Consider the following 15,678-nt stretch of genomic DNA (forward strand, 5'->3'; position numbering starts at 1 on the left):
AGTTTATTTTTCCACTTTTATTAACTGTACTGCATTATCTTTACAGATAATAACTGTAATTCTCTGGAAAATGCACAACTTATAATTATAATCATACATATTTAATATTTATATGGTGTCCACTGTCCAGGAGTCATTAGACAAGCGATGAATGTGTCATAAATTATTTTTTTTTTTTTTTGTCCTGACCCTTTTGCTATCCCTAACCCTAACTATTATTAGGGGTTCAAGCGCTTAGCGCTGAAACCCTATTGTAATTGTTAAGATTTTTAGGGGTTCAAGCGCTTAGCACTGAAACCCTATTGTAATTGTTAAGATTTTTAGGGGTTCAAGCACTTAGCGCTGAAACCCTATTGTAATTGTTAAGATTTTTATTATTATTATTATTATTAGGGGTTCAAGCGCTTAGCGCTGAAACCCTATTGTAATTGTTAAGATTTGTATTATTATTATTATTATTATTATTATTATTATTATTATTCCGCCATAAAATTGATCGGGCAGAGCAAACCATAAGGCCTAGAGACTTGAAATGTGGTCAGATGGTAGTAGTGTTGCTCGCTGCTTAGAAACACGGACTCGGCTAAATCGGTCAATAGGGGGCGCTACAGCGATAAAAAATGTGAAACGGCTTTTAACTCCTAGACCGTTTGTCGTAGACTCAAATGCTTTATACCATTGGAATCCTTGGCTCAAACCAAACAAAACGTATATCTCCGATTTCATTTCTGCCTATAACAATTTTCCGCCATCTTGGATTTTTCATAAAACATACTTTTGCAAAGTAGTCCTAGGTTTTTCGTCCGATCGGGACCAATCCAGCGGCAAACGATTCTATGGAGTCTCAATACCAAAAGTTATCAAAAAAAGTTTGAACTTTCGACTTGAACTAGCTACGGTATGCGAAAACATCGGAAGTAGGAGTGGCCAATTTTACGTAAATGGCTATAACTCTTGAAGTTGAAAATCGGCATGCAGTGTCTTTGTCCAAGGTGCCATGACTGTCTATGAGGACATTGGCGTATCTAAAAAAAAATGGCTGCCACGCAACTTCAAAGGCCACGCCTTCGAAGGCCGCGAAGGTCAGACTGAGCATTGTTAATTGGGACAGTCTAGCCTACGGGGGACTGTTCCTGTCACCTAACAACTGTGACTGCTGCCGAGTGACTGTAACGTTTGTACTGGACTTTTTTGAAAGTTATATTAAACTGTCTGAAAACAAAACAGGGTTCACAAAATATTTTCACCATGGTCCATTTCTGTATATAATAAGGAGTATAAACTATATATAATCAAATCTTAGTAAGATATGTCAACATTTGAACCACTTTAAAGTTTTTTTGTTTTTTTTTTACATTTGTATCATTAGCCTTTGTCGTGCAGCAGTGAAACAATCAGCCTTCGAATGCGACCTTTGAAGGATGCAGCCTCTGAATTGGGACGCAGCTATAATTCATATAATTTGTTAGATCTCCTCATACTGAACAACTTTGCCTCAAGAACCACTGCTGTCAATCAAATCGTTCATTAAATATTCACAATTATGTAAAAAAACTACTTTTGTGAACTAGTCCTAGGTATTTCGCTCAACCTCAATAAAACCAATGCAGTACAATTTTCTGGACTCTCTAGGTCAATAATTATCAAAAAAAAAAAAAAAATGAACTTTACCCTTTGGGTTGCTATAACAGTGTCATTTAGAAAATGGCCATGGTCAAGTGTACAAATAAGCCTATAATTCCAAAACAAAAACTCAGAACTTCACGAAATTAGGTGAGCACATGCTAAACAAACATGCAGACTTTTATGCAGATCGGACCATAGGTGGCGCTATGAGCTTTAAAAAGCTGTAAAAACCATATATTTCCTTAGTAAATTGCCTGTATTGGCTGTAAATGGTCTATTCCATCTATGATCTAGGTGGTTACATGCTTGCTAAATAAAACATAATACCTTTTTTTTGCACGTACTTGTGCTTATGCATGTGCAATTGCTGCTCGCAGCTATATTTTTTATTTGTTCTATTGCTTGTAATTCGTTTATTTTGTTCTTATTTTATTACTGTTTACTTTTATTGAAAAATTACTTAAACTTGAAACAATGTTTACTCAAATAAGTAAGTACTTATAAGTACTTTGTACTCAGTACTGAAGTGGTATTGAAATTGGTATTGAGAATTACCGTGTAACAATTTTTTTTTTTTTTTTTTTTTTTTGGTTCCTGGGTAGTAAGTGTTATTTCCTAATTGCTTATGCCTCAAAAGTATAGAAAATTGCTATTATTCCCCACAAACTTTGCTGTTGTGACCAGGACAGTGATATTTTGAAATGTACCTATTTTCCAGAACATTCCAGATAGATTCAGTGCTGAATAAACTTGGAGTAACTTCTAGAACTTTCTAGAACTTTCCAGTAATATAAATAGTAATATAAATTCAGGGGCCTTAAGCCCACCAGTTCAGTTTAGTTCCAGCTGCCTAAGTGAATACATATCAAGACCTTGCTGGACATCTTGAAGTATGATGAGTACGGCTGGGAGGTCATAGGAGACTTTAAAATTGTGGCATCACTGTCCTGGTCACAAAAGCAAAGTTTGTGGGAAATAATAGCCATTTTCTATACTTTTAAGGCATAAGCAATTAGGAAATAACGCTTACTACCCAGGAACAAAAATTGTGTTACATAGTGATCATCAAATTGCTTTCATATGTAAGCAAATGGACATTATAACTTAACAATTATCAAATTAATTTGAATCTAATCAAAATGAATTGAAATTGCAATAAAATAGAATCTGGAAATCTGTATCAATACCCAACCTTCGTGGGGATTGCACTGAAACCAGTCTTCCACTCAGTTGCCATTTTAAAAGAAAATATGTCAATCTTAGTAGCGGTCACATTCATAATGAAATTGATTCAGTTTTCAGTCAGAAGACACTCAGGCCTTGTTTCTCTGTGACAATTTTGTAGTCTTTAAAACTAGGGATGCTCCAATTAGGATTTTTACAGCTGATACGATCACTGATCTTCTTGTCACCTGATCGGTCGATACAGATCCTGATAATTTCACCTTTTATTAGGATCTCGGTCATAACTGGCTATATATAAGCTTTCTGCACACTGTCACTATTAATTGAATGTTCCTCTTCCTAGTAAAATCACTTTGCCTAGTTTATGCTGACAAAAAAAAAGTTTAAAAGGCTTTTTTTTTTATTTTATTTTTTTTTATTAGACTTTAAAACAAGTATATTCTCTATATTAAGATAGATATCCCTATAAAAAATTAAGCTTAGTGTCAAACTGATGACCCAAATGTGCAATTAAATGTTAAATGTTTGGGTATTGATTCATTGTCATTATTTCATATAATTATTATTATTCCTTATTTAATTTCTATATTATTTTTGCATTATATTTAATACATTATATTATGGTATCTTAATATTGTATACAGAATTATTATATCTATAAATTCCTTTCCTGCCTTTTCATTTAGTTGGATGATTGTATTAATAGTTAGTTTTTAACTTGTTGCTGCTTGAACTTAATGAGGGGAACACGCGCTCTCATGAGGGCAAGAGATGAAAGGAAAGCGGAGGAAGAGTGCATGTTTCTAGACTCTACAGGTGCTATTATTGTCAATGCGGTTTAATCGGGAGATATTTAATAAAGAAGTTTGAATTACACCACATCTTGTAACTCGCGCTATTACTGAGATGCCTGTGCCCGGCGGAGACTGAGAAGCTGCCGCCGTGAACGATTATAAGAAACGTTTCACATGTTGTGGTATTTTCCCTTTGCCTTGTCGTGTGTGAAACGGCACATTAACAGTACAGTACACACATTTTTCAAATTTGCCATACCTCTCCTGCTGCATCGTGCTGAATCAAGTTTGTTGTCTTACAACACTATGCCAGTATTCCCCACACTCCATGATGCCATGACAGTACTGCTGAAGTGTTAAAGGAGCTGCGTGTCTTTTTCGACATGCGCGATCGGTTTATGCGATCTGCCAAATTACCGATCACCGATCGAATCATAGTATCTGAATATCGGCCAATACCGATCGGTGGCTGATCGATCAGAACATCCCTATCTAAAACCTATTTAGGCTAAATTCTCCAGTAGCTATCGTCTAACAATTTAATTTAATTCTCATCTCATCATCATCATTAATTCTCATGCCCTGAATAATAACTACACACTTCATACCATAACTCTCAACATTTCATTGAATTCTTTGAAGTTTTTGCAATACTCATTTTGCCTTCCTTTTCAGTGGCTCGGGCATCCTTCTCATTTTCTTCCCGGGGTTCTGAAGGGTTAAATGAGCATCCCGGTCACAGCATGAAGGAGTTGTATCCAGTATGCCTTTAATTCTTCTATTATTAATGTATTGTTGTTGCAGGGGCCAAGTTCTCTCTTACAGCGAAGGCTTTTGAAAGTCATTACTCAAGCTGGGACAAACAAAACTCATGGCAGGCCCCCTTTGGCAGCCTGTGTACATTAACAAGACCGGACTTGACCGCTAACAAGGGAGGACACAAGCTCCACCACTATCCCAATTTCCCTCGTGCTGCCGTTTCTATAATGGTCCTAAACCCTTTCTGGGCTTCCATTTGCTGTAATTCCCTTAATCAGGTCTATTTTACATTGTTTTACCTTTTGTCCCTATGCTCTTAATTGGGCCAAAAATAAGCACAGCAGCATGTCATGATTTATTGCTCTACCTGGCAAAAGTAACAAGATCTGCTTCCCTGCTGGGAATGGGGTATTTGTGGCATTATTTCCACTAGTTAAGAAAGATGTGCCTGTGCTTCCAATATTGTACAGCCCAGAGTCCTGACACTGAATTGAAAACTGCTGGCAGATGTGATGGGAAACAAGTGTGACTTCTTAGCATATGAGTGTTACAGTGTAATTAAAATGTGCAACAAATATATACAGTGAGAACGATGTGATGAGAAAAATAATGAGGCCATTATAGATAGACAGTGTGTTGCATCCTCATTCCTTATTCTCCTGCCAGTGGTCTCAAAACTGTGGTTGGATGTCTTGCTCTCTCCAAACTGTGTGTTTGTGTGTTTTGTGAGCAGCTTTCTCCATAACAATCATTGCATGCTAATTACAGCATTAAGCTTAGATAAAGAGTGTTGCCTGACAATTAAAACCTAATCTTCCAGCAACGCTCCCTTGATTGTCATACAATACTAGCCTTTCAAAGCCAGCTAAATGAGTTTAGCCTTGAACCCGTTGAGGTTCTATGCAGTAAGAAGACTCCCATCAGACGTATAAGATGTTTGTATGGGCGTCCACACCCCTTCAGTGATGTGCAGGTGTAAAGGCTTCTACTGTAGCCCCCCACAGGCCTGAAAATAGAAACACCCACCCAGGCCAATAGATGACCAAGCAGGCAAGGATGAGTGCAGGATCATGTGTTGATCAGCCCATTAAATTGTCATTAAAAAGCCATTGCTTTGCTATGCTCCACACTCTTCCTGTCATATTAAGTTCAGCCCCACTTGATGACAAGTTACTTCAAAGCCCATTTTGAAAGCACACTATGTTATTGAGAAGATCTGTTTGGGGGATACTGGAACTCAAGAGTGTTATCCGCTACGATAAACAAGATCTGCAGTGTGACTGTGCTGAATAGAGCCATGGTCGTGGAAAATCAGTGCTACTCATGGTAAACAGGGACAACCACAAGCCCAGTGTCATTATATTTACTTTGAACCTTTGATATTTAACAAAGAAGAGCCTGCTGTGGTTTCCTATGTGCGATTCACATAGCAGCCCCGCTGTGTGAAATGTACATCACTGTGACTGTGATTGTGTATCTGTAATATCAGTTAGAGGAGACATTATCATTTTGACCTATAGAAGTAAACATTACTACTATTTTTAAAACACCTAAGATAAAGAATAATATTTGTTATGGGTTGATTGTATAATTTATACATTTAAATTGAATATTGGTGACTGTTAATAATTGCTTCTTACATTTCATACCAAGGGAATTTCTGTCTCAACTTATGGCAGGAAATAGACATCCAGGAAATGTAATTTCCTGGTAAAGAACTACACATTACTGAAAAGGGGAGAACTGTTTCAAGTTTTCATGATTATTTGTTCTTATTGTAAAAAGCAGTCACTGTCTTTAAAGGCCTTAATAGCTCACACTGGTGCCAGTTGTGAGAACCCACAGTGTACTGTAACAGGCTGGGCAAGCAGAGCCAGTCCATTGTGAACAGTCTCTCCATAATAAATATCAAGGGTGTGGATTGCAGACTCCCTGTAAATCTCCCTCTGGATATTTTTCCAGGTGTCACCTCGTTAGTGCCCATGTGTAAAACGCAGCTCCAGCAATGAAACCATGCAAAAAAACATCAAAGGGAAAGTTCACCCAAAAATAAAAATTCTGTCATCATTTACTCACCCTCATGCTGTTCCAAACCCATATAACTTTCTTCTGTGAAATACATAAGGAGATGTTAGGCAGAATGTCAGCATCATACACCATTCACTTTCATTTATGTGAAAGTGTGTAATTCCTACACCATTAAATACATCAAACAGAATTGCAAAAACAAACCTCAAACTGCTTTCCCACCCCAAATTCATGCCATTGGTGAGCCAATGTTGCTGTGTTGAGCTGGATAGGCTACCCAAACAAACAGAACAATGTTAGAAAAGCATTAGCAAAAGTGTTTACACTTTTTGGGGAAATCAACATAGTTTATTTCCAGTTGACTCTGCATATTTATCTGGGATAGGAGAAAGTATTTTAACATTGAAAAAATTACATCAGCTTTAACCAGAGAACTGTTAAAGTGTTTTCATAAAATACAGAAATGTAATGCATCTATGAGGTTGTTTGGTAATGAATGCGTTTTATATTGCTTTAAATACTGTTGTGTGTGGCCGTTGTCAGGATTTATACAAGGTAGTTATAGTGGGAATCCTGCGAAGGAGTGATAAATAAAAAGCAAGAGAAAGAAAATAAAAAAAAGAGAATACTATGGCTGTGGAGAACATTTCCAGTTGAGACTAGTAATTCTTTATGCATACTAATAATCAGAATCAGAATAAATATGCCTCCAGTCTCATGGTGACTCATCTGTTAACTTAATTAAAATTAGAGAGAGAGAGAGCAATTCACAGGAATAGTTCACCCAAAAATGTATATTTTGTCATTAAATACTCATCCTCATTTTGCTCTAAACCTGAGTGTAGGGCTGGGCTACAAAACAATCTCAATATTTATAAAAATAAAAAAAATCCTAGATATCAATGATAAACTTTTGAAGTTTACATTTTCGAAATTTAGCCAAAGTTACACATATAGACGATCATGTGCACATCGCTAAAACGCAAGCAATTCTGCAAAGTTATATCCTGCTAATATGATATTGTTGTGTACCGCACAAAACAGCACTGACAATGCAATACAGCTATCGACTGAACACAGCAGTTACTTCGACATCAACACAATTGCTGTTTATTTATGTTCTATTTAGTTAAATGTGTTTTCATGATCCATAGCGCTGTCACGTCTGCTAATTAAAACAAAATAGACTAGTGAAAAACTTTTACACACGATTACTTAAAAGCATAAACTCCCGGTCAAAACAAGGCTAAATACTGTGTGATACAATGCGTAGATCCTGAGGTAATCTTCATGGAGCACGTCTGACATACGAGTGGGAATAGGGAGGTCGGTTGGCTGCTCCCGGGTCCTAATGCCTGCAATTTTGAAGTCTAACAGACATGTGGAATGCATTTCCGTCCTCAGTAATTATGTGAAATGTATAGATGAAGTTACTGTTTACAAACAAATGCTCCACCCCGCCCCTTCCGGTTTCTTTTGGTTGTCCAGAAAAGAACTGCTGTCTATGGGCGCTTCGCTCAAATTGCGCTGAAACTGTCCAAAAAGTGCTGTTTGTGGGGTTGAAACCCGTTTCCCACAGATTATTGGAGATTAGGGCTTCTTTAAATTTCCACCAGATATTTGCATCAGGGAAAACTCAGGATTTTACATAAATTATGATATTACACGGGTCACCGTCATTATTATCACATCTGCTCTATTAGACACAGTTGACCTGCAGCAGCTGTTGGTGGATATTAACTTTTTTTATACGAAGAAATCGTCCAAAGTCAGATCGCAAACGGCTGTTTTTAATTTCCAATGTGCTGTCGCTGTGACAGATATGAGGTCAGATATGACCTAACGATGATCTTATGATCAAGACCACTATATACGATATAACGGGAGGAATGGGACCCGTCTCCACCACCATATGGACTACTGTTTGTGAAAGGATGTCAATAAAAAATATTGTTGTTCTGTTAAAATTATGTCTTTTCATTTATTTTGAATGGAGTAAATCAAATAGTTCAATCGAAAACAGTTATATTTTTATATGGAATATTATCGTATGTGGGTTAATAATTTAAGCAGTTAAGACACATATTGTATGTCTGATGGTAGTTTTCATTTCAAAGTAGCCAAATTCTTAGGCTTTATAAATGTGTTAAACATGTGAGAATGTGTATTCATCAACCTGTTACATGTCCCACATAATAGGCTCATTGAACCAAATTTAAACTTGTTTTGCTGATATTTCAGAAAAGAACCCACATAATTTCCTCACTGTAAACCATAGATATTCCTTTATAATAAATGTATTTACATTAAAAGACATTATTTAATTGTATAAAGCTTAAAAGATTATTAAAACTGCAGCGCTGCCTATTTCCAATATTGAAATCTGCTGCTCAAAAGAACCCAGAAGGCGTGGTTTTCTGCGGTCTGACGTCAGAGTAATTTAATCTATACTGTGATACATGTTGATAACAAACGATTTAAAAACAAATATTGTGATACGATTTTTGGCCATTTCGCCCTACTCTACCTGAATGCTGTTATTTTTATTTTATTTTATTTTATTTTTGTGGAACCCAAAAGACGAATTTTTACGAAACTTCAACACATCTCTTTTCCATACAAGAGCAGTTCATGGTGGTCTCACTGACTCCAAAAAGCATAAAATAGTCCAACAATTTACAGTAAGTGCTATGTTCCAAGTCTTCTGAAGCCATACATTAGCTTTGTGTGAAGAACAGAACAAAATTTTGGTCAAGTCATTGTTAAAGGGATAGTTCACCCAAAAATGAAAATTCTTTCAATTATTTACTCACCCTCATGGTATGCCAGGAGTGTGTGACTTCTTTCTTCACCAGAACACATTTGAAGAAAAATAGAAAAATATCTTAGCTCAGTAGGTCCTTAAAATGCAAGTGAATGTATAAACTTCATCCATACGACACCAACTGTTAAATTAATGTCTTTTAAAGGGACACGAATGCTTTTGGTGTGAAAAAGTTAAATATTTAAGTACTTTTTTTTTTTAACTCTAAATCATGCTTCCGGTGAGCAGCGGTTTGTGCTTGTGACATAATCGCACTGGCATTTGAAACACGTGAGAATTGATCCACGCGCGTCACAGCTGGAAGAGCAGCGCTGTTTACAAGTGAGGAGGAGGAATGCTGTACAGTATTGGTTTTGGTTTAGGTCTGTATTGATCTGTTTCTTTTCTCACAATGGTGCATTTGTGTGCTCATCCTGGATGTCTCAACCATGTGGAGATCATGAGATTACATCTGTATCCATGGCAACACGAATATGTCAAATGAGAGACCACTTGGACTCCACCCTCTAGTGAAGGGTTGGATTAGAGTTAAAAGTACTTAAATATCTATCTTTTTTCTCACCAGAAGCGATCGTGTGGCTTTAGAACAGTGGTTTTCAACCCTGTGCCAGGAGACCCCCCAACACTGCACATTTTGGAATGTGGATTTTGGAATGAAGAAGTAAAAGATTTCAGGGTAAACTTCGACAGCAGTGAATGGGAGACCACAGCAAATATTATTTTCACTTGTCCATTTGCTCCAACAGCAAGCGAAAAAATCCACTATTACTTTTCAGTGACTTTCCAGAAGAGGAAAAAAATTGAGAGTGGTGGATTACGACAGATGAGGGAAAATGCCAAATTTACTGTCACTCCCTTAGCAGTTGTAATAGAAACCCCCTCGCAGCTGTGGTAACAAATTTTTTTTAACTAATTCCAGGGTAATATAACAAAAAGCATGATGTTATAAATTGACACTCAATATTTAAAAAATTGCTAATATAAAAAAGTTTTAACAGCTGGTGTTGTATGGATGAAGTTTATGCTGACTGTCTGTATTTTTTGGAGCTTTAAAAGAGAAATTTCCATTCACTTGCATTTTAAGGACCTACTGAGCTAAGATATTTTTCTATTTTTTTTATTTTTTATTTTTTTTTTTTCAAAAGTGTTCTGGTGAAGAAAGAAACTCATACACACCTGGGATATCATGAGGGTGAGTAAATAATGAAATAATTTTCATTTTTGGGTGACCTATCCCTTTTAGGAATTTTAGGTGAACTTTTGGGTGAACCCTTCCTTTAAAGCACATGATGGAAAACATTCCATCACATCTCGCATTGTCAGACTTTTTACTTAACTGCGAGAAATCAGGTCTGTTTTGCAGGTCATTCTGGAAATCCAGGAAGAGGCTGTCTGACCAACACGTAGCACCCAACCACAGTTTTCGTTTTTGTCTTGTGACATTTAGGGGTGGGTGTATCTGCATTTGGATATAACTCAAAGGGAAACATACAGAAGTGTTCAAGAAGATTTCATATACTTGCTTCTGAGTATGTCAAAATAAAGTAAATGTATTAAAATAATTTATTCCATGATCCTCACAGACTTTCGCAAATACAATGACTATTTTTTACTAGAAGTGCTTCAAGGTATTCAAGGTACCCCTGTACGTTGAAAGCATGACTTTGTTTCCAAGTAGACTGATTTGAACTTGCAATGTTTATAATGAGTCTAAATGTTTGTGAAATAGACAAAAAGTCTACATTTTTATTACAGTTTTAAGTTCACAAAAGTTTTACTAGTACAGGATATAAACAGAAAGACTGCTCATATGAAGGTTACTGTTAGAACTGCAATACTGCACTAAAAAAGCGTAGTCATTAGAAGAATATTTAATTAGATTAATAAGATTAAGTATCGAACCTGGTGCAAGTACAAGTAGAACTGTTCAAGTGTGGCATTTGTGTATTTGGAGAGCATTCTGGTGAGTAAACTCACAATATGTGAAAGAAAGGCAGAGAGAGGTGTGTTGTCAAAGATTGCAAATAGAGTGTCTGTGTTCTTTCATCTCAAACTCTTTAACTGCCTCCACTGAAGTGGGCCATATGAACATGACTTAAGAACACTTTTGATAACACAGGAGACCTAAGATCCCTGAGGCTTCAGTATTTTTTATAACCACATGCCAGGTTTCAGCATTAGGTGAGGTATTACAGCACTTCATTTTGTTTTTCAATTACTTTTTGGATGAAAGACACAATTTGTGGTTCACTGCTGACTTTTTTCTGGGCTTAGTACTTTTCAACATTCTTTTGTGGCGTAGATGTACCAAAGTGAGGTTAAAAGGGTTAAAGTGCTCACAGATTAATAAAGAGAGAAGTTTAACAAATGATCCAAAGACAGGTAAATCTGCAGTGCTCACTTTTAAGAGAAACGAAACATTAAAGATATGCCTCTCTGATGCTGTCATGACAGTGACCTCCTTTTTCATTTGTTTTTCACTTTTAGAAATAAAAAATTTCTTTCAATTAACTGGTCTTTTTTCATACCCCTGACTCTGTTCCCATTTTGTTCTCTGAAAACGAGAACTTGTGTGTGTGGTCTATTTGGAGTGTGCTGAGGCCGGAAGTTCAGTGTTGTTTATAGCTTACAAAATAAGGAACTAAGCCTTTCTTTACCCTGAAGATGCAGTGTCTCAAAGACTGTCTGTACTTCGATTGATCATAATGTCTAAATGTGCCATCTCTCACTCCCCTTTTGTGCCTTTTTACTCACAGGTTGCATTCACATTGGACTGTCAAACTTATGATTCTGGCTGGCAAGAGAGAGAAAGCAACATAAATACAGAGGGACAGGGAAGAACATCTGTGGAACACATCAACGGAACGCTGTCATCAGGTGGGCTATATGTTGTAGCATTGAAGAGGAGGCCAGAGGACTTATTTATGCCCACAGGCCTCTCCTGTCTACAGGGGGGATGATCTGGAGCACTGCACACTGGCCTTTCATTAGGCCAATGAGGACCATGCTTAGGAATGGATAACTTTGCCACTAAATGTTACAGTGCAACTTCCCTTTAACTATGGACAACCGATGAAGGATTGATATGGAAAACCTCCAAAAAGCAATTTTTAAATAACTACGAAGTACTTTTTTTTCTTTTTAGGATAGATATTCTTTGTCATTTTTATATAAATGTGTCTTTATAGCACTGATTGTTTTTAAGTGACAAAAGTTATATCACATATACAGACGTTTGGATTTATGAATAAACAAAGACCATGGCAGCAACCTACCGCATTGTGGTCAGCAGCATAAACTGTTACAACAGTGTAGTAATTGACCGTCGTGTCCAGCACACTGTACACTACTGTAATGGACCCTGTGGTGCCCTAAAACATGGACTTCACTGCACAGTGGCTCACCGGAGCACTTGTGCTGAGCTTATTAATGCCCCCATGTCCAGACCATGCTCTGACCGGCCTGTCAGCATTCATGAGTCAAAAACTATTGAGAACGGGAACTCCGGGTCTGGTTCCTTCAGCGATGACTATCACCAGGTCGTACCTAGAGTCAAGAAAGGACCGACCATGCAAAGCTCAGCCAGCCTCAAGGATATTACAGGTGAGGCCATTAACCTGGCCAGTGGTAAAATCAAAGAATTTTCATTTGAGAAGATCAAGTACTCCTCCAGCCACGTGACTTTCAGAAAGGGTCGTAAGGTTAGGCCAGATTCCTTCAGCAGAAGGTCTACAGATCTAGACATCATCTACGGCCAGTTCACAGGCAATGATGAGAACTGTCCTCCATTCGGGCTATTTCAGAAGTCTGTACTAGAAGAGCATAAGTTGAGTCGCAGTGTGTCCTTGGAGCAGAACCTAAACAGCATGGCCACGCTCTACCTGAACAGCCTCACAGAGGAGAACCTAATAACCCGCATACTGGAGAAAACCAAGACAGACAGCAGTGCCTCAGGAGAAGACATTAAAGCCTGTCTGGACATTCTCCTCAAGTGCTCAGAGGATCTAAAGAAGTGCACGGACATCATCAAACAATGTATCAAAAGGAAGTCCATGGGTGGAAGCAGTGATGACTCAAGTAATCCTGAGGCCATTTATAAAAATGTGATGGCTCGTCTGTCCAATTATTTGAAAAGGCTTCCTCTTGAGTTGGAACAGGGGCAAACTGTGAGGCAAGAACACAGTGAACTTGCTGAACTAGTCAGCAGCATACATGGGCTGCAACAAATTTCCTTTTCCCCCATCTTTGGCAACGAGCAGCCTCCACGTTACGAGGACGTTGTTCACTCGCCCCCACCCACAAAGCCTCAGGTGAAATCCTCTCAGCCAGAACCTGAAGAAGGCTCTAGGGATATTGCAGGCAATGTGCAACCCATGCAGAACCTCCCTGGTTTTTCAGCACGCACATCTCCGTCAACTAATGGTTTTCAGCAAGGCAGCTTGCCTTCAGCCTCCAGTAGCAATTTAACACCCTTTATCTGCCACCACTCAGTTCCAACCAGCCGTTCAGACACTTACACTTCCACAAACTCGCTCTTGTCTACCAGTAGTGAGAACCTCTGTAAAGATGCCATGGAGGCTCTGTATATCGAGGAGGAAGCAGATGTGGGAAGGATGCCAGACAGGACCGTTAAAGGGAATGGGAAGCACAGCTGTAGTCTATCAGAGTCCAGACATTACTCCAAAAAACCCACTGGCTACTCTGAGCCTGGTGGCAGTGTTTCAGAAAAGCTCCCTGAGCTTAGCAGAAATGAAACCGCATTCAATCTTAAAAAGGACTCACATGTTAACCAGATATATTTGCCAAAAAGCACAGATTCCAGACCATCCTCAAAGTCAACCTTGCACATTACTAAAGGAGGGACTGATGACATCGATAAACTGCTAATGGACCTTGAGTGTCTTTCCCAGAACATGCAAAAGGAGCCTCCACTGCCCCCTAAACTGAAGAACTGTGCCCAGCAGACAAGCTCCTCCCAGCACCAGCATTTGATTAATAACCCTAAAGATCTACCTGTAGCAAGTCCTTCTGGCCCCTCACTGGCCAAGCACTCTGAATCAGAGGTTGAAGCCAGTGAGGAGGATGATGGAGCATTGCTACTCAGGATTCTTGAGAGCATTGAGAGCTTTGCTCAAGAGCTGGTGGAGAGTGGAGCTGGGAGAGGTACTCAGTCTAAGGAGCGAGAGGTAATGCGTCTTCTACAGGACACACTGGCCAGCACCAAAGCAGAGGTTGCTCCGCACCCAGTGCCAGTACCTTCATCTGAGACTGCACAAACACCAAAGCCCATACCTGCACCAACGCCCTCAAGTGCACCTGCAGCCATACCTACCCCTGCTCCTACTGTGAGGGACACTGGCTCAACACTTCTTATCCAACAGACACCAGAAGTCATCAGGGTGAGTTCAGCTAAACCAGGTCTATGTATTTAGATTGTCTTTGGAATCCTGCCACATTAAAACAGTATTTGTTTCTGCTTGATATGCCCCAGGCGTGCATTAGTGAAATGGAAAATCCATTTTACCATTAGCTGAAGCACAAAATGATTGCCTCCATAGATGGTAAACCATTACATCAAAATCCCTTTTTGAAATATATTGTGTTATATGCATGAACTGGGGCAAGGGTGTCTTTAGGAGAAATTAAATTGGTTATCAGTATAAGCAGTTATAGGACTAACTGTTACATATTTTTAGCTGGTAATTTTGTAATGTCTCAGGTTTATTTCATCCATACTAAATGACATCACTTTCTCAAGTGTATGTAATAGCTTTAACGTCTTACCCTGAAAAAGTTAGCAGATTGCAGAGAGGCACTTTGCAGTTAACAGTGGGGTCAGTATCATGTGTCTTTGAAGCTGGCTGTCAACTTTAGCCCATTTTCTGCACATCTATCATGCTGGGGAAAAGAAAGCATAGTTTGTCATACTCTAGTTCAGGAGTCTCGGTTGAGATACCAGCAGGGACGTATTTGTGTAAATATGAATGACTTGAAGTGATGGTTTATCCAAAAAATAAAAATTCTGTCATCATAATCTCATCCTCACGTATATGACTTTCTGTATGACAGTCATTATTCACTTTCATTGTATGGAAAAAGATGCAATTAAAGTGAATGGCGACTGAGGCTGTCATATTGCCTTATATCTTTATAACTTTTGTGTTCCACGGATGTAAGAAAGTCTTATAAGTTTGGAAAGAAAGTCACAAAAGTTGAGGACAATATGAGGGTGAGTAAATGATGACTGAATATTTTCTTTCTTTTCTTTTTTTTTATTGCCATATGCATGGCAATCCACTATTGCATAAAACAAACTGTACAAAAATATACAGGTGCATCTCAATAAATTAGAATGTCATGGAAAAGTTCATTTATTTCAGTAATTCAACTCAAATTGTGAAACTCGTGTATTAAATAAATTCAATGCACACAGACTGAAGTAGTTTAAGTCTTTGGTTCTTT

General features: G+C 38.1%; 1 protein-coding gene across 1 annotated transcript in view; it reads left to right on the forward strand.

Annotated features, from left to right (window-relative positions):
• LOC127441515 (serine/threonine-protein phosphatase 2A regulatory subunit B'' subunit alpha-like) overlaps positions 1-15,678 on the forward strand; it is a 152,200-nt gene that overhangs the window by 90,748 nt on the left and 45,774 nt on the right. Inside the window, exon 3 of the mRNA XM_051699037.1 lies at positions 11,973-14,615. Within this exon, the coding sequence (XP_051554997.1) occupies positions 12,477-14,615 (2,139 nt within the window). The 5' untranslated portion in view covers positions 11,973-12,476. The remainder of the gene's footprint in view (positions 1-11,972; positions 14,616-15,678) is intronic.

Source organism: Myxocyprinus asiaticus, chromosome 5 (genome assembly GCF_019703515.2).
Source record: "Myxocyprinus asiaticus isolate MX2 ecotype Aquarium Trade chromosome 5, UBuf_Myxa_2, whole genome shotgun sequence".
In the NCBI taxonomy this organism is placed as follows: domain Eukaryota; kingdom Metazoa; phylum Chordata; class Actinopteri; order Cypriniformes; family Catostomidae; genus Myxocyprinus; species Myxocyprinus asiaticus.